The 27,412-nt window shown below is 42.1% G+C and overlaps 1 protein-coding gene and 1 non-coding gene across 6 annotated transcripts in view; one reads left to right on the top strand and one right to left on the bottom strand.

Moving 5' to 3' along the window:
• Positions 1-2,361: 2,361 nt before the first annotated feature.
• OCLN (occludin) overlaps positions 2,362-27,412 on the bottom strand; it is a 61,311-nt gene continuing 36,260 nt past the window's right edge. For all 5 annotated transcript variants that reach the window (XM_046000251.1, XM_046000253.1, XM_046000250.1 and 2 more), the window contains 5 exons: positions 18,025-18,170; positions 10,889-11,107; positions 8,378-8,549; positions 7,038-7,079; positions 2,362-4,870 (listed from right to left, as the gene is read on the bottom strand). In XM_046000251.1, the coding sequence (XP_045856207.1) occupies positions 4,769-4,870; positions 7,038-7,079; positions 8,378-8,549; positions 10,889-11,107; positions 18,025-18,170 (681 nt within the window). In that variant the 3' untranslated portion in view covers positions 2,362-4,768. The remainder of the gene's footprint in view (positions 4,871-7,037; positions 7,080-8,377; positions 8,550-10,888; positions 11,108-18,024; positions 18,171-27,412) is intronic.
• Positions 23,064-23,174, top strand: LOC123939529. The gene has a single exon (XR_006817901.1). It is a non-coding gene; the product is annotated as a U6 spliceosomal RNA (small nuclear RNA).

Consider the following 27,412-nt stretch of genomic DNA (forward strand, 5'->3'; position numbering starts at 1 on the left):
GGACTCGATCCCAGGACCCTGAGATCATGACCTGAGCCGAAGGCAGCGGCTTAACCCACTGAGCCACCCAGGCGCCCCCCTCCCCCACATCTTTAACTCTTCACAGGACTCACACTTTTTCCTTGCCCTTCCTACTTTCCTCTGTCCTCCCTTCCTTTCACAAACTCCACTTCTTTTTCTTTTCCTCCATTCTGGTTGGCCATCGTGTTATAAGACAGGATGCATTTCTATGAGACAAGTGGCCACAACCCCAAGCCCCAAGTATTTGTCTTGTATATGTTCACAATCCATCAGTCTGGGAAAGCCTTTTTTTTAAAATTAAATCTATTTTTTTTTTAAATGTAGGGTCCACACCCAATGTGGGACTTGAACTCATGACCCTATCAAGAGTCCCATGTTCTACCAACTGAGCTACCCAGCAACCCTAAGGCTTTTCTTTTAAATGGAAAAAAAAAAAAAAAAAAAAAAAAAGTCCCCAGCAAAGTGCATTTGTGGAGAGGAGGCTGGATCATTCAAATTCACAACTGTGAAGTTTACTCTCCTCTGTATATATTTTAATCAAGGATCTTAACTAGGAGTTGTACCAAGACAAAACAAAGCGTGTATAAGTCCCTGGTAATCCCCTGACATAACTAGGGCTGACACAATATTCTAACTGTATACAAATTGGGAGAAGAAATGGATCTAATCTAGCCTAATGTTTCAACTACTAAAAAGGATAGCTATGAAGAATGGAACAGTCTGTTCTTTGCCCATGGGTAGCTAGACATAGCCACCAGGGCTAATAAATTTATGAAGAGCTCAGCCAGTGTTATTATGCCGAAATTCAGATGGGGAGAGGTAGACTTTCCTATTCCAATACCTTTAGATGAAACCTCACACACTGCAGAGACTCATTAAAAACCTCCACAACTTTTAATTTTTTTTTAAGATTTCATTTTTCATTTGACAGACAGAAATCACAAGTAGGCAGAGAGGCAGGCAGAGAGAGGGGAGAGGCAAGCTCCCTGCCAAGCAGAGAGCCCGATGCGGGGCTCGTTCCTAGGACCCCAGGATCGTGACCCGAACCGAAGGCAGAGGCTATAACCCACTGAGCCACCAGGCACCCCAACTGCTTTTAACAGTATAGAATAATCCTTATTTTGACACGTAAAGGATTTGTTCATCATCCCTGAAGTCACAGTGCCAAGCCTAATGCCGTTATCTAAAATTCAAAAGAAATGATACCCTAATGCTGCACCCATCACAGACCAATAAGGATTGGGATGATTATACACTCTTACACACGATTTGCTTATTTTTATTTTTATTTATTTATTTATTTAAAAGATTTTATTTATTTGACAGACAGAGATCACAAGCAGGCAGAGAGGCAGGCAGAGAGAGAGGAAGGGAAGCAGGCTCCCCGCTGAGCAGAGAGCCCGATGTGGGGCTTGATCCCAGGACCCTGGGATCACAACCTGAGCCGAAGGCAGAGGCTTTAACCCACTGAGCCACCCAGGCGCCCCACGATTTGCTTTTTAAAAGCTTGTTTCGAGTCTCACCTTGCAGCTTTGGAAACTAGGTGTAACTAGCCATATTTATTATGTTCTGATAAGGACTGTTGTTCTAAGTCCTACATTACCTTCATAACAACTATGGGTACAGGTACACACAGTTCTCACAGAAATAAGCAAACTGAAGGACAAGAAAGCTAGGTAATTTGTCCAAGGTCACACAGCAAGTAACCGCTGCAGGGCAAAGGAAGAAAAGGACAACACAAGCAGGGAGGAGCAAGCAGATCCTGTGGCAGTCACTAGAAATCTTGGGGGGATGCCTACACTGGGTTGCAGTCCCCCCTCCATAAAATCAGTTATATTTCTATGCTTTTCTCTAACTGCAAAGTGATATTATTTTAACTTAACAGTGCTTTCTAAAAACTACCCAAGTTACTTGGGCATTTTTCTTTATGAAAAGTGTTTCCATTAAAAGACATGTGAACAATATGAAACACAGGAGGAGGGATAACACAGCCCTCCACCTAAGTCATTTGTCCTTTCACAGAAGAGAAGTTACACAGTTAGTAGAGAACCATAAGCTGCCAGGAGACTGGGTCTGAATCCTGATTCCTCCAGCTGAGCCTTCAGAAATGTGCAGATGAGATATTTCCTATCACAGTGATGAAGCAGGGAAGACAGTTCTGAGTGAGGAAGTCTTACAGCCTCAATTCAAGGTCTCCAGAGCCACGACTGGAGAACTCCTTCTTATGCTCGTACCCTATACACACACACACACACACACACACACACACCCATTCTGGTCATTATAGATACTTTCAGTATTTCATATGAAGCATTTTATATCAATTAAAAGTACTTAAAATGCTCTTAAAATATATTTTATTAACACCAGACAGAGCAATCCCATCTTACCTAACCCATGAATTTAGTGACAGTCAACCCAGAACGGGAGTACAGAACCTAATATTCCAACAGACCAAGATTCCAATCCTATTTAATCACTTGCCACTGTGTGACGGGGGACCAGTCAATCTACCACATCATCAGTTTTCTTACATGTTAAATGAGGATGAGAAATGATTACATGTCAATGGAATGTTATAAGGATTACATGATTTTATATATGTGTGTGTATACAGTTTAACTTTTACTATAAATTCTAAGAGACTTCAATTTATTTCAAAAAATACAAGGCATATATGACAAGACTAACACCTGTTCTTTCTGGAAGATGGTTATATATACGTTTATAGCTTTCTGTATTTCTTTGAATCTTTCAAAATACAGAGAAACTAAAGTATTGATCTTATCTACTTTTAATACAGAATCACCTACATAAAGGAATCCCTGTGTGCAGTTATCAGCAGGACCACAGGCTTTCCCAACAGAACTTCTGGAACAATCGTTTATAGTAGAAAGCAGACTGCAGAAGTAAGCATGTATGAGATGTACGAGACCTCCGACGTCTAATCTAAACCTTTTATTTTCCAAACTAGAAATCGGCCTAAGTGGTTCTTAAAGTTATATCCAGCTGGTTAATCCCAAGTGGTATTTAAGTACCACATTTGAGAAATGGTTTTCTTGTTATTTTATTTCTAAGTCCAATTTTCTGACATAATTTTACAATGGAAATTTATGCTATTTGATTTTGTTCATTCAGCTGTACACTTTTGTTTTATCAGAACCCGGCAACCTTGCCGTCTTCATAATTTAAGTACACTGACTTCCAAGAACAAAGAAATTTAAATTTTAGCATACATAAAACTGAGTTAAGTTGCTCAAGAGAGTCTTTACCGTTTGGTGTAAAACCAAAAGGTATGTAGTAAGTATGTAGAGCACATGGGAAATTAAGAATTTCTTCAATTTGAAGAAATGAATCCATTATAATAGAAAAATTATTTTAAGATGTATCTTTGGAAAATGATTCAGACTCGTATATAAAGAATTACATACTTATATGTCTGAATTATATACTAATGATTATTTAAAGTTTACTCTTCAAAAATTTTCACAAAAACAGTTCTAAACTTGGGGGGAGTCACAACCAACTGGGCTAGCTATATGCCCACTATCAGTTAATTTCACTTCACTAACAAAAATTTAAATTTAAAACACAAGTGGTAAACCGAGGGCACCATCTGAAGTAATTTCATGTTTTGTGGGACTGCATTCTATTTCCAGACAAATCAGCCTTCTGATAGCCAAGACTGGGAAAGTGAGCAACCAGCACAGCACCCAAAATAGTTTAAAACATGAACAGATAAAATTGAGTATGATTTTCCAAAACTTAATAGCACTAATGATGTCAAACAAATGTATGAAAGAGAGACAACACCAGGTTTAATACCTTAGAAAGTATGTACAGAACCTGAACATTGTTGTAAGATACAATTCAAGTCACAACTGAATCAGCAACGTCATCAGATACTCTGATATAATGAAAAAGCCTAGTTGGTTTAAAAAAAAAACAAACAACAATGCATGTAAACCATAGAAGATGACAAAGTATTTTAGAATACACAACAGAATTCTAACCAGGAGCTTTAAATTTTGATTCTTAAAAGGTGACTCTATATACAATCTTTAAGTTTCCATAATTTGTTATTTTTACATGATCTTTATTATCTGGATAACATAAAATAATAAAAGCTCTTTTAACACCATTGATACGTAGAAAAAAATCAATAGGGAGGTTGGCAGAATGCCCTAGCCATAGTTAGTTAACATACGAAAGGCCAGGGACTTTATTCATAGACTCAAGTTACAAAACACACATAACCAACACTGCAAGCCAGGAAACAAGCACTTTCACTTCAGACACTTCACTGCAGGGACAGAATTTCCTTACCTGAGAAGGAATGGTTATAAATAACAGTTCTAAAGGCAGAACTCCAGGAGGAATGGACGAGATAGCCTATGGGAACTAATGAGCGCACTTACGTATTAAGAGAAGACTGTGCAAGTTCACAGCACAGGTCACCATGGGACCTTCCTTCAAGGTTTAAAATCCTCAACCTGTAGTCAGTCGGTCCTTAACACGACAGCCGAAGTTTAAAGCCTAGAATCCTTAACTGGAGTGTTCAGCTCAGTTGATTATCAAAAGCTCATTATAAAATGCTTTAATACTGATGATATTAAAGCTACCAAAACTTTGTAATGATCACAAAGACTTGGTCTCCTGGGTTAGAATCCAAAGTCATTTTGCCTTCTGAGAAGATTGCAGAGATGTCAAATACTTCTTAATCTCTCAATTGTATGCCATTAGTCTTCTATGTTTTCTGTCTGTCATAATCTCCCACCATCTTCTTGATGTGTGACAATTTGCTCTTCAGCTGCTTGCAATAATTCCTCTTATTTTTGTAATCTGCAGACTAAAAAGGAAAAAAATAAATAAACCAGGTAAATTTAACAGAATAAAAACAAGTTGTGTTAGCTGCTAGGAAGGCAGAGGTGAAGTAAAATAATCATGGAATATTAGTCTAAATTGTTGGGGGTGAGGAATGGAGTAATACATACAGGCTTATGGCAGTTTCTCTGATCATACAGGCGGCTGGTTCTTTTTGCTCAATTGTACCTTCTAACCTGAGTTTTACAAAGCATATGCTAATGTCTAGTGATTTGTAAAGTGACCCCCCCCAAAAATTAACTGGACTTTTTGCTAACACATTATCTAAAAAATCATTAAAACAAGGGTGCTTGGCTGGCTCAACTGGTAGAGCATGTGATTCTTGGTCTCGGGGTTGTGGGGTCAAGCACCACATTGAGTGTAGAGAGAACTTAAAAATAATTTTTTTTAAGATTTTATTTATTTATTTAAGAGAGAGCGAGTGTGTGCTCGCACACACACCAGGAGGGGGAGGAGCAGAGGGAGAAACAGGTTCCCAGCAGAGCAGGGAGCCCAATGTAGGGCTCAATCCCAGGACCTAGAGATCATAACCTAAGCCGAAGGCAGACGCTTAACCATCTGAGCCACCCAGGCACCCCAAAAATAAAATCTTTTTTTAAAGATTTATTTGACAGAGAGAGAAAGTAAGTGGGCACACAAATGGGGAGCTATAGGCATTGGGAGAGGGAGAAGCAGGCTTCCTGCTGAGCAGGGAGCCCAATGTGGGGCTCCATCCCAGGATCCTGGGATCACGGCCTGAGCTGAAGGCAGATGCTTTATCTGCTGAGCCACCCAGGGACTCCCAAAAAGATTTATCTGACACGCAGAGAGAGAGAATTCAAGTGAGCATGAATGGGGGGAGGGGCAGAGAGAGAGGGAGAAAGAGACTCCTTGCTTAGCAGACAGCCTGATGCCAGACTTGATGCCAGGACCCTGGGAATATGACCTGAACTGAGGGCAGACAACTTAATCAACTGAGCCACCCAGGAGCCGCCCCCAAAACAAAATCTTTAAAAAACAATTGGTCAAACAAAAACTGGTGATACTGGTTGACTTGGGAAAGGAGAAATAGGTAAATGGGGAGTAAGACAGGGAATTTTACTATATACTCTTTCCTTTTTTTAAATAAAAAAAAAATTTTTTTAAGTAATCTCTACAACCAACATGGGGCTTGAACTCAAAACCCCAAGATCAAAGACGCCCCGCTATATACCCTTTTAAATTCTTGCATTTAAAATTATGGTGTTTTGTGATTTTTTTAAAAATTTAACATAATATTTATGAAAAACAAAGTTTTAAACCAAGACAGACCGATAAAGCCAAGTGTTGACAAGGATATGGAGCAAAAGGACTACACAGCTCACTGGGAATATATTGGCAAACCGGGAAAGCTGTTTGACACCATTTACCCAAGGTCAGACAGACACTTGCCCCATGACCCTGAAATTTCACTCCCAAGCACACACTGAACAAATGTGCTCACATGTGCATAGACACTTAGAAAAATGTTTCAAGCGGCATTAATTATAAAAGCCATAAGCTGGGAACAACCGAAGCCCAACCAAGCCCCATATCGGACTCCACGCTCAGCACAAAGCCTGCTTTTCCCTCTGATCCTTCAGTGCTTGTGCTTTCGCTCTCTCTCAAATAAATAAAATCTTTTAAAAAAGAAATCACATCTAAAATATACATACTACATGATTCCATGTACATTAAGTCCAAAATAGGCTAAACTCCTCTATGTTGGTAGAAGATAGGATGGTAGTTATCTGTGGGGAGAAGAAAAACTGGAGGAGAGCACAAGAGGGGTTTGCCAGGGAAACGTATACACTAGGAAATGTACTTCTTCATCTGGGTGCCAGATATGAAGGTATATGGTCGCTTGGTGCAAATTTCCCACATTGTAGACTCATAGTGTGGTTTCTGTATATATACTTCAAGTTTTTAAAAAAGCTTATCAGAACTGGTAGTAGTTGCAAACAACTGAAATTAAGTTCTACCTTCTGTTACAGTTTTCAGCCTGTGGTTTTAGGGCCTTTTGTCATAATCAGTGCTTGTGTGATAAGGTGTTCATAGTCATTTCAAAAGGTTAAATAAAAGATACACAATAGAAAAATTCTTCCTTGAAGAATCTTACAATCTGGGATACTTACTCCCTTAACTTGCTTCAGTCTATTGTACTCATCAGCAGCAGCCTATTAACGAGAAACACAATAGAGGATGGTTAGCAGGGCAGTTTTTCTTTCAAAAGTAACATTCCTGATGTTCTATTTTAGAGTTAAAACTGACACCAATGCCAAAATGACAGGAAATTAAAATAATGAAGTCTTTAGGTTCTTACAACTATTACATCAGCAAGAGGGCCTGAAGGCAGCCAGTAAAGAGAAATGTATGACTTACTCCTCACGTTTTATTTTCATAGACAGGTTAACTATGTTGTTTAGCTGCCTCTCATCTGTCCCCATGTTGGTCCATGTGCCACGCTGACACCAGAGAGATCTTCAGTAAAGCACAGCTTTTATCTGGTTATAGCCCATTATGAAAACAGTCTGAGCTCCCTAGTAACTAACTTAAATATATATGTATTATGTATATATGTAAGTGTATAGACATATACCCACACTAATATATATATATGTGATGTATATATTATAGATATAAGTTAACTATATTATATACTATACATATATAAAATATTCTGAGCAATAAACTAGTATTGGATTATAACCCAAAGCATAAAACAGATATCCATTTATGTCAATACTGACATAAATGATTAAAATAAATAAATGCGAGGAAATGACCAATTTCTTATGCACAAGAATTCCAAATAATTTGTGTAGGTGCACTGTCTTTAAAGAACTAAAGCATAATTTCCCATTCCTGAAGGGTGATCTAGTCATAGTGACTTCCTTGTAAAGAGTACAGTATAGAAAGGGGGATTAAAAAGGAAAGAGTAACTTTCACAGACAAACATTACCCCAGCCAAGGGGGGGAAAAAACCACCACCACCATAAACTACTGCTGAGTTAAAAAACAAACAAGAAGGATGCAGTAAAACATAAGGTAACTTCATATCAAAGATGGTGTGTCTAGGTGCACTTGTGCACGAAGGGGCTATTTTAACAACTTATATTTTGGTGACAACCAATTGACAAAATTTAAGGCAGTTTATTTTTCTGTACCCAATTCTGTTTGCTTAATATTTCATATAAAGAATGAACTGTGTTTATAAATAGAAAAATATAGCTTTTTTTTTTTTAACAGAAAGGGATATATGTACATAGCCTAATTTTTGTACTTTGTAACAAACGTTAATATACTCTTCACTTTGGAAAGACTTTCATCCAAGATGGGATTTCAGTTGTTTTTCAATGAAATCAGTTTGAGAACTGCTAGTGAAATCTGAGTCAGCATTAATAGAAAGGACAGTGTATCTTCATAGATTAGAATAACATCATCTATGATATGTAATTATCAGGTCTGAATTTACCATGTACTCTTCACTTTCTTCTCTATAGTCATCCAATTCTTTATCCAGACGAGAGAGTTCTTTATTGACCTCATCGAGTTCTGCTTGTAAGCTCTTGTATTCCTGCAGGCCAGTGTCAAAATTTCTCTTGTACTGTTGTCTTTGTTGATCTGAAGTAATAGGTGGATATTCCCTAAAAATTGAGAAAATGACTATTTATGACTCTAGCAAACATAAAGTCCAGTATTTCTTCATCAAAGATAATGATGCGGGGCACCTAGGTGGCTCAGTGGGTTAAAACCTCTGCCTTCAGCTCAGGTCATGATCCCAGGGTCCTAGGATCGAGCCCCACATCGGGCTCTCTGCTCCGCGGGGAGCCTGCTTCCTCCTCTCTCTCTGCCTGCCTCTCTGCCTAGTTGTGATTTCTCTCTGTCAAATAAAAATATAAAAAAAAAAAAAAAAAAAAAAGATAATGATGCTGGTGGGATATGGAAAATTACAATCTCCTGCTTTCGTTTTGTTGCTTATGGAAAGAGAAAGGTGGGATGCAAATGAGTTCTCTTAAGAAGATTATACTTCAGGGGCACCTGGGTGGCTCAGTCGGTTGAGGATCAGACTCTTGATTTCAGCTTAGGTCATAAAACCAATCCTCTTCCGGCTCCAAGCTCAGCATGGCGGCTCTTTAAGATTCTCACCTACTCCCTCTGCCCCTTCTGTCTGCTCACACTCTCTCCCTCTCTCTCTCAAAAAAAGAATGATTATACTTTATATATCACTGCTTATGCTTTTAAAAATACTATGCTTGAAAAAATATATATACTATGCTTGGGGGGAGTGCAGTGCCTGGGTTTCCCAGTGATTTGACTGGCTGACTCTTGGTTTTTGCTCAGGTCATGACCTTAGGGTCCTGGGATCAAGCCTAGTGTTAGGTCCACTTCAGGGGGGAGCCTGCTTGAGATTACTTCTCTCCCTCTCCCTGCCCCCAGTTTGTGCATGGTCTCTAAAATAAATACATCTTTTAAAAATAAAATACTGTGCTTATATAATTTTTAGAAATAAAATTAAAAATCATTTATGAACTTTAAGGTTCAAGTCATAGGAACTCATTTATTCTAAATATACAACACTACACGATTATAGAATATTTCTGTTTAAAGTCCAACAAACCAACACCTTACATGTGTTCAACTCTGCGTGTCTGACTCTGAGTGAGGGAAGCCGTGACCTGGGCTTTCTCAAGGATGTAGGGGAGGGGGAGAAGGAGAGAATCTCAAGTAAATTCCCCACTGGAGATGTGGCTCAATCTCACGACCTGAGCCAAAACCAGGGTTAACCTACTGAGCTACTCGGGTGTCCCTGGCCAAGAACTCTTGTGGAGAAAGGGGAATGAGGAATGAGAATCACCAGTGAGATTTCATACTCTACTATATCACTCATCCCTCCTTCCATCCTGAGAAGCAATGTTTTGATGCACCATAATTCACACTGCAGATGTTTCTGATTTGTACCCCACTTCTCAGCATACCTGAGCATCAAAGGGCTACACACCACGCACGAGCAGAGTTGGTAATGATGCACTGTAACTCAACCACCAGCACACACAGGAACTTAACCACACCTCGGCCAGAACACTGCATTGTTCACTGTTTACGTAACTGTTTGCCAAAGTCTTCTGGATTAAACTTTTTTTTTTTAAGAGTTTATTTATTTATTTGACAGAGAGAGAGATCACAAGTAGGCAGAGAAGCAGGCAGAGAGAGAGGGGGAAGAAGGCTCCCTGCTGAGCAGAGAGCAGGATGAGGGGCTTGATCCCAGGACTCTGAGATCATGACCTGAGCAGGAAGGCAGACGCTCAACGCACTGAGCCACCCAGGTGCCCCTGAATTAAACTTTTAAAAGAATCACTGGTCTCATCATGAAATCTTAATTTAAAAGTGAATGCTGAGGGTGCCTGGGTGACTCAGTGGGTTAAGCCTCTGCCTTCAGCTCAGGTCATGATCTCAGGGTCCTGGGATCGAGTCCCACATCGGGCTCTCTACTCAGCAGGGAGCCTGTTCCTCCTCTCTCTCTCTCTGCCTGCCTGCCTACTTGTGATCTCTGTCAAATAAATAAATAAGATCTTTAAAAAAAAAAAAAGTGAATGCCGAAACAAAGCCATAGCACTGGTCTCGGAATTTGATGATCAGTAACCACAGTTCCTGTATACTCGTGTTTTCTTTGTTTGGAAGACCCTTTTTGGGTGACGACTGGTGCACGAACACTGTTGAGGTTCATTAGTCACCTCGTGGAAGATGCTCAACGTGTTTTTAGGACACAGTCACAGCCAAACATACCCCTTCCCGCCCACCTTTGTTACCAAAGAGTACTAGGGGGAAAAAAAGCCAAACAAAAAATCACCTCCAGTCCTGGCTGTTCAAGGATGAAATCGCACCACCCAAGCCCAGCTGGGCCGGCAAGCAGTCCCCCAGCCGACTGACCCAGGCTAACAATCAGAACCCGCATAGGCGGTCCCCGCACAAGGCCACCCACTACCTGATCCAGTCCTCCTCCAGCTCGTCGCACGACTCGCCGCCAGTTGTGTAGTCTGTTTCATAGTGGTCCTGCTCTGGCCGCTTGGACCTGCCCGCTCTTCCTTTCGTGGGGGCCCTTCTGGAAGGCGTCTCGAAGTTGTTGCTGCTGCTGCTGTAGCGAGGCTGTCTGAAGTCATCCACGGGCGAGGTCACCGGCAGCTCCTGCACCACTTCGGGCACCCTAACGAAACAGCAAGCAGTGTTCAGGGATGGCGGGGACCACTACAGTCTGTGGCCTGGAAGAGTACAGTAACCACAGAGAGTAAGATGGACCCAAGATTGCACTTTAGGAAGCCCAGGCTGCTGCGGGAGAGGTGTTTCCTAGACCTGTGCCAGGGACTTACTCCACAAAAGGCGGTCAAGAAAATAACACTCAGGATTCTTTTCCACAGGTTCTTCCAGGTTCGTGGAATTCAGAGAGTTGAAGAGAAATGCACGTACCTGTCTACCTTTGGAAGATGACTCTCAGAGGTAAGCATTTTTTTTTTTTTTTAAGATTTTATTTATTTATTTGACAGAGAGAGAGAGGCAGAGAGGCAGACAGAGAGGGAAGCAGGCTTGCCGCTGAGCAGAGAGCCCGATGTAGGGCTCGATCCCAGAACCCTGGGTTCATGACCTGAGCCAAAGGCAGAGGCCTTAACCCACCGAGCCACCCAGGCACCCCAGAGGTAAGCATTTTTAATATTAATTCTAGACTCCTATACATCAGTTTTCTTTTCAAGATACAATCTAGAAAAACTAAAGTACTAAAAATTTAAACTGCTATGTTCATCTTACAGCCACGTAGACTGAATGGCATGGAAGCATTACAATTATTAGACTTATTTTCCTAATGCAATTATTTAATATTGCATTAGACTTTTAACTGCAGATGTTTCTGTGCCAAGCATGAAAACGAGGCCAAACACAGAAGTAAAGAGCAAGAGCTATGGCAATGGTTAAGTACATGTGAGTGACAGCGAGGCAGAGCTCAACTTTCCCTGCTAGCAGAGCTGCAGAAGGGCAAGAAGAGCATTGAAAGGAAGACAAAAGACACGCCAGAGACTTTCGAACCCCAGCCTTGATATTCAAACCAAGTATTAAAAATGTCTCGAGACTTTTGTTTTCTCACTGCTTTCAATTTACAGAAGCTCTCATCTTGAGCTTTGTCTGTTGAGGTGTAATCTATTCTCTAGGTGATCCAGAACTGCTTGCCACTAACTGTTGTGAAAGTCTTCAGATTTCTGTCACACTAATGTCTTGTAGATGCCTAAAGCGTTGGGATGTGTGTGCACAGTTGCGGGTGGTTAAGTGGGATTTATGCCTTCTTTTGAATGTATTCAGGTTACAGTATGCTTTGTTATTGCTACATCTAAAGAAGGGAAAATGTGACTTTTTCCATGAGTCAATGAGTGACAAGTTCCTAGTCACTCTGCCAAAATTGCCAGTATTATGCTTCTCGCTCTGGGAACGCAGTAGGTATATTTGAAGGAGTAGTGACTAGAGAAGGAGGAAGCCAAACAGCAAAAGAAATCAGAAAAGAACAAAACCCAAAACATGCCTCCTCCCATAATTACATTAGATATTGATTTTATAAATCTTTTTACTTTGTTGGGCTCCTCTGCCCCCTCCCCTTGCTTGTGCTCTCTCTCCCTCTCTCTCAAATAAATAAATAAAATCTTTTAAAATAAATAAATAGCTCTTTACTTTGGAAGTTTTCCACCTCCCACTCTTCTACATACTTCCAATACCAGAGGGTAACATACTTGATACAGCATAAAACCTAAACGCAAAATGCTTACAAGTATATACACATTTAAGAGCTAGGGAATATGGGGGCACCCAGGTCTCTGCCTTCGGCTCAGGTCATGATCTCAGGGTCCTGGGATCGAGCCCCACATCGGGCTCTCTGCTCAGCTTCCCTCCCACCCCCGCCTGCCTCTCTGCCTACTTGTGATCTGTCTCTCAAATAAATAAATAAAATCTTTATTTAAAAAAAAAGAGAGAATACGTGTACCGTCAATAATCTCTTAACCTACCTTTAGATACAATGTCCATTAGGTCATAATCTGCATGACCCTGAAGAGGCAACCAGCTGTATGCTTTCCCTGATTTCCAAACTCAGTCTCCAGGACCTCGAAGTTCACCCTTGTGTATTCTGTCTCTTCTATTCATATGTTTTCTGTACACGTCCTCCCTCAGTTGCCTTTGGTTCTCCCACCTTGCCCTGATTCTCAGTGTAGCTACTGTGTGTGGTCTTCTGTCCCTAGTAGATCGCCCCCTCCATGAGAACAAGGACTTGGAATTCCCGGGGCACCTAGCCAACTACTGGGTACGTGGCAGGTGTTCAAGAGAATTCCTGAACTGGAAACACATTCACAAGAATCCTCTTTTCTGATGACACCCAGTACCCACGAGGGAAGAGAAACAAGACATGATCAATATCAGGCAGCATACTGTCCATTATGTACATGGTATTTTATTTGATTTTTAATCTTTTTTCCAAAGAATTTATTTATTTATTTGAGAGACAGAGGGGACAGGGAGGAGAGGCAGAGGCAGAGGAAGAAGCAGGCTGCCTGCAGAGCAGAGAGCCCAAAGAGGGACTGGATCCCTGTCTTTGAAATCTTGACCTGAGCCAAAGTCAGATGCTTAACGACTGAGCCACCCAAGTGCCCCTATGTAGTAGTTTAGAACTGTCACCATTACTGGGGGGAATATCTAAACCTTGTCAATCAGAGAACGCTATCTCCCTACCCTTGGGAATGACAATGACTCAAAAAGGGCCAATCAGGAATCTTTCAATGTATTTTGTATGTCAGCTTTGGGAAAAAACATTCTATTTTCTTTTTTTTTTTTTTTAAATATTTTATTTATTTATTTGACAGAGAGAGATCACAAGTAGATAGAGAGGCAGGCAGAGAGAGAGAGAGGGAAGCAGGCTCCCTGCTGAGCAGAGAGCCCGATGCGGGACTCGATCCCAGGACCCTGAGATCATGACCTGAGCCGAAGGCAGCGGCCCAACCCACTGAGCCACCCGGGCGCCCCAACATTCTATTTTCTAAATCCTGTGCTGGAAGGTCAACGTAGCCTGGAAAATGTGGATGACCGTGCTGCTTTAACAGAAGCTGTACCGACAATAAAGCCCACACAGCAACAGGAGTCCTCATGTCTTCCTTCTGAGCTCACACCCTTCCTGAAGGGAGCCCATTCCTTGGTCTAATGTGGACCAGTGAATTCCTACAACTTGTATACAGTCCTAACAGATTATCTTACTGGCCTCTTTACTGCACCATACAAGGGTTCATTGGCACTCTCGGGTGTCAACCCACCTTGAGAGCTCTGGGACATGCCAACATTCAACTTCCTTGACTTATAAGGATGAATTCACCCTGGATTTGGACAGGATAGCATGGGGGGGGGAGCTTCTAAATTTAACTAGAAAAGGTAGAGAAGCAACCATTTTCAGTTAAATTCTGCTATCTCCTAACCCAGTGTGAATTCTAGTTGCCCTGAAATTCTAAGATATAGGACATGATGAGCACAAGGTGCGAGACACATCCGTAATTACCGTATGATTCCACTTTATAAGAACTTCAATAATAAACTCAACTAAGAAGTAGTTACAGGCATCAAAATTGTGGTGGGGGGATGGGGATATCAATGAAGAAAGGGCACACGAGGACCTTCTGGAGTGCTTGGTATGTCTCTCTGTTGGTGTGGTGGTGGTTACTTCAGCATTCACACATGCAAAAAATCATCAAACTGTATGTGTTCAAGATTAGTACTCTTTTAAGAATTTTCTTTTTTTCTTTTTTTTAAAATTTGACACAGAGAGAGAGGTCACAAGCAGATAGAGAGGCAGGCAGGGAGAGAGGGGGAAGCAGGTTCCCTGCTGAGCAGGGAGCCCAATGTGGGGCTTGATCCCAGGACTCTGGGATCATGACCTGAGCCGAAGGCAGAGGATTAACCCACTGAGCCACCCAGATGCCCAAGATTTACTGAATGTGTGTTATCCCCTGGGGAAAAAAATTCTAAGTGTGGAGGTACCTCATCCTTACCATGGACCTTAGACACAATGTTCCCACTCTAATTCCTTGTCTATGGACTACAAAAGCAAGGAGAGGCACTCGTGGGCTACTAAGCACCTTTATGAAAGCCTGAAGACAGACAAACCCATGACATAATGTGCATCCCCTACCCCATACAAGTGGATGTGCTCTGAATCTTCCAGAACATGTAGTAGTCTGCCATGGGCAACACCTGGCCATTACTATTATTCCCCAGAGGCTGAAAGTTCCTTCCAACATTAGCGGATACAAAACAGGACATAATGTCCCATCACATTCCTTAGCACCATCCCCATTCTCCCCTTCTTCTGGATTTTGAAACTAAGCATCACATTTGCATTTCCCAGACCTTCAAAAAAGTTCTAGAGTGTAGGCTGGGAATATAAATAAGTACACCCCCAGAGGACTATAATTCGAGTGTACCCATCAAAATGAAATAGGAATTTTCTTCCAGCTCAGCACTTCTGCTTTTAGTTATCTCTTCCAGATGCATTCGCATATGTGAAAAGTGATTCATGTACAAGTTTATATCCTGCAGTGATTTGTAATAAAACATTGGGGGAAAAGTGTGCATCAATATAGGGTTAACAAATTATAGTATATCCATCCGGTGGAATGTTATGCAGCTATAAAGCAGATCAGTAAACTCTTTGTACACTGATATGCACAATCTCCAAGACATATTGCTAATAATGTATTTAATACATTAGTATTTTTTAAAAAGGTTTTATTTTTATTTATTTGAGATGGAAGGAGAAGAGCAAGGGACCATGAATCGGGGGGCAGAGGGAGCAGGAGAAGCAGGCTCCCCACTGAGCAGGGAGCCTGACATGGGGCTCAATTTCAGGACCCCGAGACTATGACCTGAGCCAAAGGTATACACTTAACTGACTGGGCCACCCAGGTACCCCCAATATGCCAGTATTTTTTAAAGAAAGGTCTAACTAATGTACATTTTGGCCAACATAATTATTTTAAAATAATTTCTGGAATTATAAGAGAAATCAAGAGTTATATAAGAAAAATTGGTGGGGTGCCTGGGTGGCTCAGTTGGTTAAGCATTTGACTCTTGATCTCAGGGTTGTGAGTTCAAGCTCTGCACCTGAGTTCAAGCCCAGTGTGGAGCCTACTTAAAAAAAAAAAGAAAATGGTAACACTAGCTGCCTCTAAGAACAGGAAACTAGGTAGTGGGGGACAAAAGCTAAACCTATGCCCCTTTTCCATTTTATATTTACAAATGTACTGGCTTATTCAAAGAATAAGTAAGATTTTTAAATTGTTCCAAATGAATTTGTGAAAATATCTTGGTTTTCATGAAAATAGACAGCATGTGGAATACTATGTGACCATTCAGGCTTTATAATTAATTTAGAGGCACAACTGGTCACAAGATGCATTATAAATATTTATTATGTATGCACGGAAGTCATGCAAATCATAGTTGTAAACTTTTACAAGGATTAAGTCTCTACTTTGTACACCTTTGCCCCTGACTGCCTTCAAGCACTTTGGCTTTTTCTCAAAATCCAAACAGAAGGAGAACAAAGAAAATGCTCTTCCTCCAAATCATTCACACCTGAAACCAATGGCATAGTCAATTCTAAAGACCCAAACAAAATATGTATTGAGGGTAAGGCAAACTCCCATCTGTTTCCAAGTTCCATTCCAGGGTAATAATAAACCCTATTTTCTCAAACTGACTCCACAATTAACTTAGCTGCAGATGCCCAAACTACCATGCATTCGGGGGAATTTCTACCTAAAGTAGACCACTAGATGGGAGGGGTGAGGGTAGGCATGGGAGCTGGAGATAAAACTTTGAAGCAACACAAAGTTTTCCAGCAGATACACCTTTAATTTAAAACAATCCAAGTGGTAAAGGGAAGGTTATTTTTTAGTCTACAAAGGAATCTGAAGTTCTAGAATTGTATATGGAAAAGGGGGGTGGCAGGGTGCCTGGGTGGCTCAGTGGGTTAAAACCTCTGCCTTTGGCTCAGGTCATGATCTCAGGGTCCAGGGATTGAGCCCCAGTCAGGCTCTCTGCTCAGTGGGGAGCCTGCTTCCCCATCTCTCTCCCCCTCTGCCTGCCTCTCTGCTTACTTGTGATCTCTCTGTCAAATAAATAAAACCTTAAAAAAAATAATAATATCTTCAAAAAAAAGATGAGTAACTTCTCATCCTCAGGCAAAAATTATATCCAGTCTATAACAGTATTTCAAAATACCCTTCCCTCTCTAGTCATTAGGTTGAATTAGAATTAGGCTTTAGGGGGCGCCTGGGTGGCTCAGTGGGTTAAAGCCTCTGCCTTCAGCTCAGGTCATGATCCCAGGGTCCTGGGATCGAGCCCCACATTGGGCTCTCTGCTCCGCGGGGAGCCTACTTCCTCCTCTCTCTCTGCCTGCATCTCTGCCTAGTTGTGATTTCTGTCAAATAAATTAAAAAAAAAAAAAAAAAAAAGAATTAGGCTTTAGGGTAAATTAAAACCACAATGGGGATACCATTTCAGCAACCATAATGGCACCTACTCTAGGCCAGAAGCTCAGTGTGAGGTTATTTACAGTACTTGTAAAACTACACCTACAGGCTTTATCAGTTTCACATCCCCCAGCAACATGAAGGATCTAGCACAGCCAGTGAGATCTCAGAATTCCTGAATTCAAACAGAGCTGCTTGTTAAATAAAGATGGACGTGCCTGGGGGTGGATCAACCGGCAACCTTCCCCTTCCATTCATGAGACCTAGTAGTTACAGGAAGGGAGAGACAACCGCACACCAAAAAACCCAATTTATCCTTTCTCCCTTAAACCAGCAAGAGAAAGAAGCTTAGAAGGGGAAGAAGATCCCACCAGCTGACAGTCCCACCCTTCTCATCTGCCAACCGTCCATCAACAATGCAAAAGATCAGTTTCCAGCCTTTGGGAAACTGTTAAATTTATTTATTTATTTTAAAGCATTTATTTTAAATGGTACAATAGGAACTGATTTATCAACGTATCCAATTACTTATTTTTAAGACTCGCTCTATCTGAAGGAGGAAGATGCTACTTACGGTGTTGATTTGTAGGAAGACTCCAGATAGGGTCTCTTGTCGTTCACTTTACCATTGGAAGAGTAGGCCACGGGACTGTCCACTCTCTCCACATAGTCAGAAGGGGGAGGAGGCATGTCCTGTGTGCCTGCAGAAACGTTTTTAACCTAAAGTAAAAGCCCCAGGAGATATAGTTATTACTGACCCTGTAATTTAAAGGGGAAAGAAATGAAGAAAAATATCACATATAAAATTACCTAATACTTATTGGGCTCATTAAATACTGTTAACCCACCTTGTTATTGTTAGTGTTAACAATCAAATCCGTATTCCTACCAATACACAAATGATGCTATCTTTAATTTAACAAGTCCAGAATTACAAAGAAGGAAAAAAAAAATCCCAATTACCTGACCCTCATCCTGATGTGACCAGGAAGAAAGATTATCCATTGCTCCACCCCATATACAAGGACTAATCTCATTTTATCTAGACTGGGTCTGGATTAGGGCAAGAATTTTCATTTCATTTCTTTTCCTTTCTTTTTTTTTTTTTAAAGATTTTATTTATTTTATAGAGAGCACAGAGAACACAAGCAGGGGAGTGGCAGAGGGAGAAGGGGAAGCAGACTCCCCACTGAGAGGGAGGCTGACATAGGGCTCAATCCCAGGACCCCGGGATCATGACCTGAGCTGAAGGGAGACCAACTGAGCCACCCAGATGCCCCAAGAATTTTCATCTCTAACAAGTTCTAAGGTAATGCTTATGCAGCTGTCTGGGCACCACAGTTAGAAAACAACTAATCTAGGACAAAAGACACTGGTTCTTCTTAACCTATCCACACTAAATATGGAATGTTGAAACCACAGAAGAAATTAAGAAGCGCAAACGGACTTCTATAGTTCTTTAATGAGAGATTTATCTTTTTTTAAGATTTTATTTATTTGACAGAGATCACAAGATCACAAGTAGGCAGAGAGAGAGGGGGAATCATGCTCCCTGCTGAGCAGAGGGCCCGATGTGGGGCTCGATCTCAGGACTCTGAGACCTCGACGTGAGCCGAAGGCAGAGGCTTAACCCACTGAGCCACCCAGGTGCACCTATTTTCCTTTAACATGCATTTTCAATGGCTCTGTTCTTAATACACGACCTCAGTATCAGGAAAAAACAAACAATCTGATTAAAAATGGGCAGAGGACCTGATAGACATTTTCCCAAAAAAGACAAACAGATGGCCAACAGACACATGAAACCATAAAAAAACTGATGGAAAAAAACTTAAGATGACACACACAAATGGAAAGATATTCCATATTCTCAGATTTTAAGAACCATTATTCTTCGTATGTCCATACTACCCAAAGCAATCTACAGATGTAATGCAGTCCCTATCAAAATACCAACAGCATTGTTCACAAAACTAGAAAAATAACTGAAATTTGTATGAAGGCACAAAGACTCCAAACAGCCAAAGCAATCTTGGGAAAGAAGAACAACACTGGATGTATCACAGCCCCAGACTGCAAGATATACTAAAAAGCTGAAGTATTCAAGACAGCATGGTTCTGGGACAAAAATTAGACACACAGATCAAAGGAACAGAATGGAGAACGCAGAAACAGACCACACTCATATGGTCAAACTAGACAAAGGAGGCAAGAACACAGAACCCGGAGAAGACCATCTCTCCAACAGATGGGACTGCACAACCGGACGGCGGTATGCCAAGGCTGAAACTGGATCACTGTCCTACACCAAATACACAAATAAACTCAAAATGGCCTAAAGACCTAACTGGGAGGCCTGAAACCATACAACAATTAGAAGAAAACACAGGCAGTAATCTTTTTGGCATCAGCTATAGAAATGTTTTTCTAGGTCTGTCTCCTGAGACAAGGCAAACAAAAGCAAAAATAAACTACCGGGACTACCCCAAAATAAAACTTTTTCACACAGCAAAGTTAACAGTCAACAAAACAAAGAGGCAGCACACTGAATGAGAGAAGATATTTGTGAATGATACATCCAATAAGGGATTAATATCCAAAATACATGAACTCAGCATCCAGAAAAACCAAATAATCTGATTAAAAATGGGCAGAGGACCTGACACATTTCTCCCAAGACGACACACAAATGGCCAAGAGACACATGAAAAGATGCTCATCATCACCAGTCATCAGGGAAATGCAAATCAAAACCATTATGAGGTATCACCTTACACCCACTGGAAAGGCGAGAATCAAAAAGAAATAATAAAAAGACAAGATAATGATGATAACAACAAACAACAACAAAAAGACAAGACACTGGTAAAGATGTGGAGAAAAAGGAACCCTAAGGCACTACGGGACGGAATGCAAACTGGTACAGCCACTGTGGAAAACAGTATGGAGACTCCTCAAAAAATTAAAAATAGGCCATAAGATCCAGTCATTCCGCTACTGGCCATTTGCCCAAAGAAAACAAAAACACTAATTCAAAAAGATCTATGCATCCCTCCCTGTGTTTACTGCAGCATTATTTACAACACCCAAGATTTGGAAACAACCAAGGTGTTCAATGACAGATGACTGGGCAAAGACGATGTGATGTATATGGAATAATGTTACTCAGCCACAAAAAAGAATGAGATCTGGCCACATGCAACAACATGAATGGACCTAGAAGCTATGTTAGTCATATAAGCAAGCTAAGTCAATACATCAAATAGAGAAAAACAAATACCACATGATTTCACTCATATATGGAATTTAAGAAATAAACCAAATGAATAAACAAAGAAAAAAGGAGACAAAACCAGATTTTTTTTTTTTAAGATTTTTATTTATTTAACACACAGACAGCGATCACAAGTAGGCAGAAAGGCAGGTGAAGAGAGGGGGAAGCAGGCTCCCTGTTGAGCAGAGGGCCAAACGTGGAGCTTGATCCCAGGACCTTGAGATCATGACCTGAGCTGAAGGCAGAGGTTTAACCCTGTGAGCCACCTAGGTGCCCCCAAAACCAGATCTTCAATAAAAGGAATAAACCTGCGGTTGCTGGAGGGGACGTGGGTGGGTGGGGGGGGATAGGTAAAATAAAAGGGATTAAGCGGTGCAAACTTGGGGAGCCTGGGTGGTTCAATGGGTTAAGCCTCTGCCTTCGGCTCAGGTGGTGATCTCAGGGTCATGGGATCAAGCTCCATGTCGGGCTCGCTGCTCAGCAGGGAGCCTGCTTCCCCCTCTCTCTCTCTGCCTGCCTCTCTACCTACTTGTGATCTCTATCAAATAAATAAATAAACTCTTAAAAAAAAAAGAGGTACAAACTTCCAGTTACAAAACAAGTCACAAAGATGAAAAGTTCAGCATAGAAAATACAGTCAGTTAAGACTGTAATAATGTTGTTTGGTGACAAGTGGTGACTATACTTATCATATGAGCAATGAGAAATATAGACAGTTGCGGAATCATTATGTTATGCACCTGAAACTGATATAACATTGTATGTTAATTTTACTACAACTAAAAAATCAGTGGCATGGTCAATGGGGAAACAACCTATGTCATAAAGTTCTGTTTACAGTCTAGTGAGATGAGGAGACACCCTATTTAGCACAGTACCTTGATGAGCAGTAAAAACCGAGAAGATGCTGGGTTCTGAAATTAAAGCCAGCTGATCTCAACAAAGAATTTCTGTAAGTATTTAAATGTGAAAGCAGATTATTTTGCTATTAAGTCCTTACAATTAGGTTCAGCACCCATACAGCATATTTCCCTACAACATATACAGTTTACGTCTTGTTTCCCATTAAGCATAGCATTGAAACAGGACCTGCTCTTTCCATCATTGCAGTAACACATACCAAGATATCTCTTTACCCACCACTTGAAGTACATAAGGTATTCTTGATTAGCAGTCCCTCAAGCCAGAAATGGGATCACTTCCTTCTGAAAGTGGGAGTTTGGCGGCAACTGCGAAACCAGTGGGTGGCTTGCAAGGGAGTGTGCTCAGATGTCACCGCATGGGGGGACAGGTGGGAACCATTCTTGGTTGCCAGTGGATTCCCTAGAACTTGACACCACTGCCAAGCTTCACAGGTAAATGCTCCCCAAATCAAAGGTCTATTCTTATCTTGGACACTTCATCAGAATTTCAAAAGACTTCCTTTACTTAAAGACGCATTTAACACTTTCCCATGTTTTTCCTCTTCACAACTTGAGCCGAGGCTGCAAAGCTCTACTGTTCTGGCAAACCTGAAATCGAAACCTTACCAAAAAAGGCACCTGGGTGTCCTTGCAGACTTCTTAGTGCATGGAAGGGTAAGTCCTTCCCCTGTCTTTGCCAGATAATCCTTAATTGGGCTTCAAGTCTTGGCTCACTACCAAGTAGTGGCGGTGCCCGTAAGCCCCAGAGGCCTTCCACACATGTCTCTGCTGAGTGATGAGGCACCCACCTGCGCTTGGTCTCGCTCAGCAGAGGCACTTAGGCACGGCCTTACAATCGTTCCCAACCAGAATAATGGCTTGCTCCTGTCATTGTTCTAAATTCAGGGGGCAGTGCACTATTCTTAAGACCACGACTTTCTGCCCACTTACAATGTGCCAAACAATGAAACACAGATCATTCAGTAGGCACAAGCGTACAGGTAAATACTATCATTCCTTTTTCAGAAATGAGGAAGCTATGACTCAGGGAGCTAGACACCTTTTCCAAGCACCTACACCTAGGAAACGGTTAATGTGGGCTTGAACTATACACGGCTCCCTCAAAAGCCTCTGCTACAATCCGCCACCCCTCCCTGGGCTGCCTCCTACCTTTCCCTGGGTCTCCAGAGCCCAGCATGGTACCAGGCACAAATCCGGAGCCCAGAACTGGCTGCAGAAAGGTGATCTCGTTTATTACTGCTGAACTTCTATGCTGTGCATATCCAAACATCTTATCAAATGAGCTGCTCTGAGCTGACCTTCAGCTCTTCGAGTCAGCAGAACCAGATCAGCTTGACCCCTCACCTCACCCTCCAGCACAGGGCTCCAGTTTTTAAACCTTTTTTATGCATATACACAGAAAATCCCAAGGCAGTGCTTTGCTTTGGCAGAACTATACTAAAGTTAGAACAACGCAGGGAAGATTGATTATTAACATGGCCCTGGTGCAAGTATGATATGCAAATTTATAATGCATTGCAGATTTAAAAAAAAAATTCTCCAGCCAGACTCAAAGATAAATAAGCAGCAGGTTTTGTCCTGAAAAGGAGCTTAACAATCTCTAGGCAAAAGCAAAATATGTTTGTAAAACAAGGAGTAAGGTATTTTTTTTCTTCCTATCCTTCATTTTTCCCGAAAGAAACTGAATTATTCCTTTTCTCATAGTACCAATGCAAACTTGCTGCTTTCAAAGAACAGCAGCCCCACTGGGCACTTACACAGGAGTCCTCAGCCTTGTTTCCTGGTGTGAGCAGAGGCATTTCAACTTTTTTAAGATTTCAAAAAATCATTAAGATTTTTTGACAGAGACACAGAAAGAGAGGGAACACAAGCAGGGGCAGTGGGAGAGGGAGAAGCAGGCTTCCTCCTGAGCAGGGAACCCCAGCCGGGGCTCGACCCCAGGACTCATGACCTGAGACAAAGGCAGATACCTAATGCACCCCACAAAGGGATTTCTGAGCGGCACTGGTATTACTGATTGGGTCCTCAGCCTGTCCACAAAACTTGATGATGTAACTCAAATTCTTGAGACAATAAGCAAATAAAACCCACCATTCTAATAACTGTTGTAAATTCTTAAAGCTTTAGAACCTGAGAAAAACGATTTTTTATTTCAATAAAAAATAGTGAATGAGACAAACCATAAATGACTCTTAATCTCACAAAACAAACTGGGGGTTGCTGGGGGGAGGTGGGATTGGGAGAGGGGGAGCGGGCTATGGACATTGGGGAGGGGAGGCGAACCATAAGAGACTATGGACTCTGAAAAACAACCTGAGGGTTTTGAAGGGTCAGGGGTGGGAGGTTGGGGGCACAGGTGGTGGGTAATGGGGAGGGCACGTTTTGCATGGAGCACTGGGTGTTGTGCAAAAAGAATGAATACTGTTACGCTGAAAAAATAAATAAAATGGAAAAAAATAGTGAATGACTTTCTTAAAGTAACCTGAGAAAAGCTCTAAGAGATTAGGGTCAAAAGAAGGCAGAGTGAAAATATGAAGTAAAAAAAAGATAGGCCTTTAAGCATAAGTACTGAGGGGAAAGAAAAGTTTGAGAGCCCACGGGCACTGCTCTGAAGCCCGGTGGAGCCTCGGGGCCAGCCTGGAGGCCTGATCCCATACTCCCACCTCAGAGCCTTTCAGTGGAGAGGAGACCCAAGTAAAGCTGGGGGTGGGGGGCGGTGGGGGGGGGGGTTGGACGGACGCTGCAGAAATCCACACAGCAGGCCCAACTGGCTTCCCTTAAATGGCTTCTGTTTGAGGAGGTGCTGGTCCTAGGAGCACCCCATCCCACATTCAGACTTTGTGAAAGGGAAAAACAAGACAGCAGAAGGAAGCAGACGCCTGGGTGACAAGTTGGTTAAGTATCTGCCTTTGGCTCAGGTCATGGTCCCACCATTTTGGAACCAAGCCCCACGTGGAGCCCCACACAGGAGCCTGCTTCTCCCTCTCCCTGCTGTTCCTCCTGCTTGTGCGCTCTCTCTCTCTCTGATGAATAAGTAAATTAAATCTTTTTAAGAAAGAAGAAAAAGGAGGGATGGACATACACAGTGGCTGTGGAGAAAACATACATCTAACCAACTAAAGAGTGACTCCGACTCACTCTTGAGACTAACTTCAAAAAGGACAAGTACTCACAAAGACCACTTTAAAGAATACAAATAATTAACTTAGGCTGATACATAGGAAAGTTCCACTAAGATTCCTACTCCGATTAAGAAAGAACTAAAGTGGGGCGCCTGGGTGGCTCAGTGGGTTAAAGCCTCTGCCTTCGGCTCAGGTCCTGGGATCGAGCCCCAGATCGGGCTCTCTGCTCAGTGGGGAGCCTGCTTCCCCCTCTCTCTCTGCCTGCCTTTCTGCCTAATTGTGATCTCTGTCTGTCAAATGAATAAATAAAATCTTTAAAATAAAAAAAAAGAAAGAACTAAAGTGCTTCTGAAATGTGAAAATAATATACATTCAAATAAAGTGATTTCAAAAGATTTTCACAAGAGGTAATTACAATGAGGACAAATTTTTATTCACAATTTAATTATACCTGGGGCGCTGGGTAGCTTAATCAGTTAAGTGCCTGCCTTGGGCTCAGGTCATGATCTTGGGTTCCTGGGCTAGAGCTCCACATTGGACTCCATACTCAGCGGGGAGCCTGCTTCTCCCTCTGCCTCTTTGCCCCTCCCCCTGCTCATACTCTCTCAAATAAATAAAATCCTTTAAAAAAAATCCTCCATTTTAATTATACTTATCAGAAGTGTTCTGATTACGCACTTGTGAAAAAAATCTTGGTAACAAATAACATCTAATGCTCCTTGGAGGGTTAATAAAAACATCCTAAGTCCCTGTGGGGTGCCAAAAGGCAAACAAAAGGGTGGCTCCATCGCAGCTGTCCCCCCAGCAACTATCCTCATGGTCCCTCCTCCCCTGGATCCAAGCATCTCCACCATCATGGGTGCCTACGCTCCCGGCTTCTGCGCAGCCACCCCACCCTGACTTTCTTCAAGTCAGAGGTGGCACAAAAAGGTCAAGAAAGGTTTAGGTCGGGCGCCTGGCTGGCTCAGTGGGTTAAGACTCTGCCTTCAGCTCAGGTCATGATCTCAGGGTCCTGGGATCGAGCCCCACATCGGGCTCTCTCTGCTCAGCAGGGAGCCTGCTCCCCCCCCCCCCTCCTGCCTCTGCCTACCTGTGATCTCTGTCAAATAAATTAAAAAAAAAAAAAAAAAAAAAAGAAAGAAAGGTTTAGGTCACTTTGAAAGAAACCCTCTCTCTCCCAAAACCAAGTGTGGGAAAACACTGTTCTCTACACAAATCAAGGTCATCTGCAATTAGCACAACCCCAAAAGAGCTTTGACAGCCATCCCCCACTCTCCTCTTGGCTCCCTCTTCATTCCAAGTCCACACAACACAGGCTCCACCCACATCCAAGTTGTGGGGGCAATGTGACACAAGTTATTGACCTCCGAGGACGGAAGGGAAACTTCACCTGTTTGAGTATCGGTCATGTGCCTACAAAACCTGGCCTTGTTTGTGCCTCACCATTGCCAGGAGAGATAGGACTATCTCCATTTTCAGATGAGGAAATTGAGTCCCTGTGAATAAATTAATCAGCCCAAGGTCATTTGATAGAGGAAGGATTGGAACCCTGGTCCACCTAACTCCAAAGACAAACTTTTTCTGGCACAACTAACAGTCACCTCAGTCACTTAAGGATGGCTGGAGGTACTCCCGTTGTCTAGGTGCTGACTATTCCCCAAAACAACAGGAACCATTCTCAGCGCCTTACCTCCTCACCACACCCTAACCGGTGTGACGTGAATCCACTCTGAAGAGTTTTACTTGCTTATCAGATGAATGTTGTTAGAGCCTATTTTGAAACAAAATTACTGTGGATTAAACGGACTTAAAAATTAAAATGAATGCGTGCTTCGTCACCAGGGGTCTCTGTTGAGATCAGAGTGTAGAACACCACCCTCAAAAGGGAAACAGAAAGACTTTTCCTGCTTGTTAAGTGGAGAAACACAGCAGACATCAGAGGGAAGAGCACCATAATCTCAATGTACCATCTCCACTGTTTACCACCTGAGGTCCACCTTCTCTGGCACTACACAAGTGGCCCAACTCGTTTTTCCTGTTTTTGGTTGTTTTACGTAGATGCTCCCTCAACAAAAGCCTCAAAATTGCCTCCAGAAAGCACCCTCAAGAGGTTCCTCTGCCCTCGGCAGGTTGAAAAGAGACGCTCTCCAAGGAACTAATCTGACAAATGAAGAGATGGTGGACGAGGCTTGAGCAAATCTGATTAATTTATCTTAATCAGATGCCACTGAGGATTTAGCTAACACAAGGTCCCCTGCCCAAACCAACGTTGCCCACAGGGAATTATTAACGTATACCAGCAGAGGTGAATTCTGCCGCTCCCTAAGTTTCAATGAGGTATTTGAAGTTGGGGGGTGGGGAGCAGTGTAGAAACCTCATACTCAGTCTGTGATCTCATTTAAAGGTCCCCTTGTCCTAGAAATGGAAATCCTGCTGCAGACTCATGTACCCTGTGGCAGCACACCCCAACAGGTGTGCCATGAGGCACAGAACACCTCAATCCTCAGAGCTAGAGCTCATGGTCAGTCACCATCTAGGGATCCACATCCCCTTTAAGTTTACTGCTCTGTACAACAATACGAATTTTCTAAGTATGCCATGGCACGGAAAAAGCCTCGGCTTCTCTCAAAAGCCCTCTGGAGT

Source organism: Meles meles, chromosome 3 (genome assembly GCF_922984935.1).
Source record: "Meles meles chromosome 3, mMelMel3.1 paternal haplotype, whole genome shotgun sequence".
In the NCBI taxonomy this organism is placed as follows: domain Eukaryota; kingdom Metazoa; phylum Chordata; class Mammalia; order Carnivora; family Mustelidae; genus Meles; species Meles meles.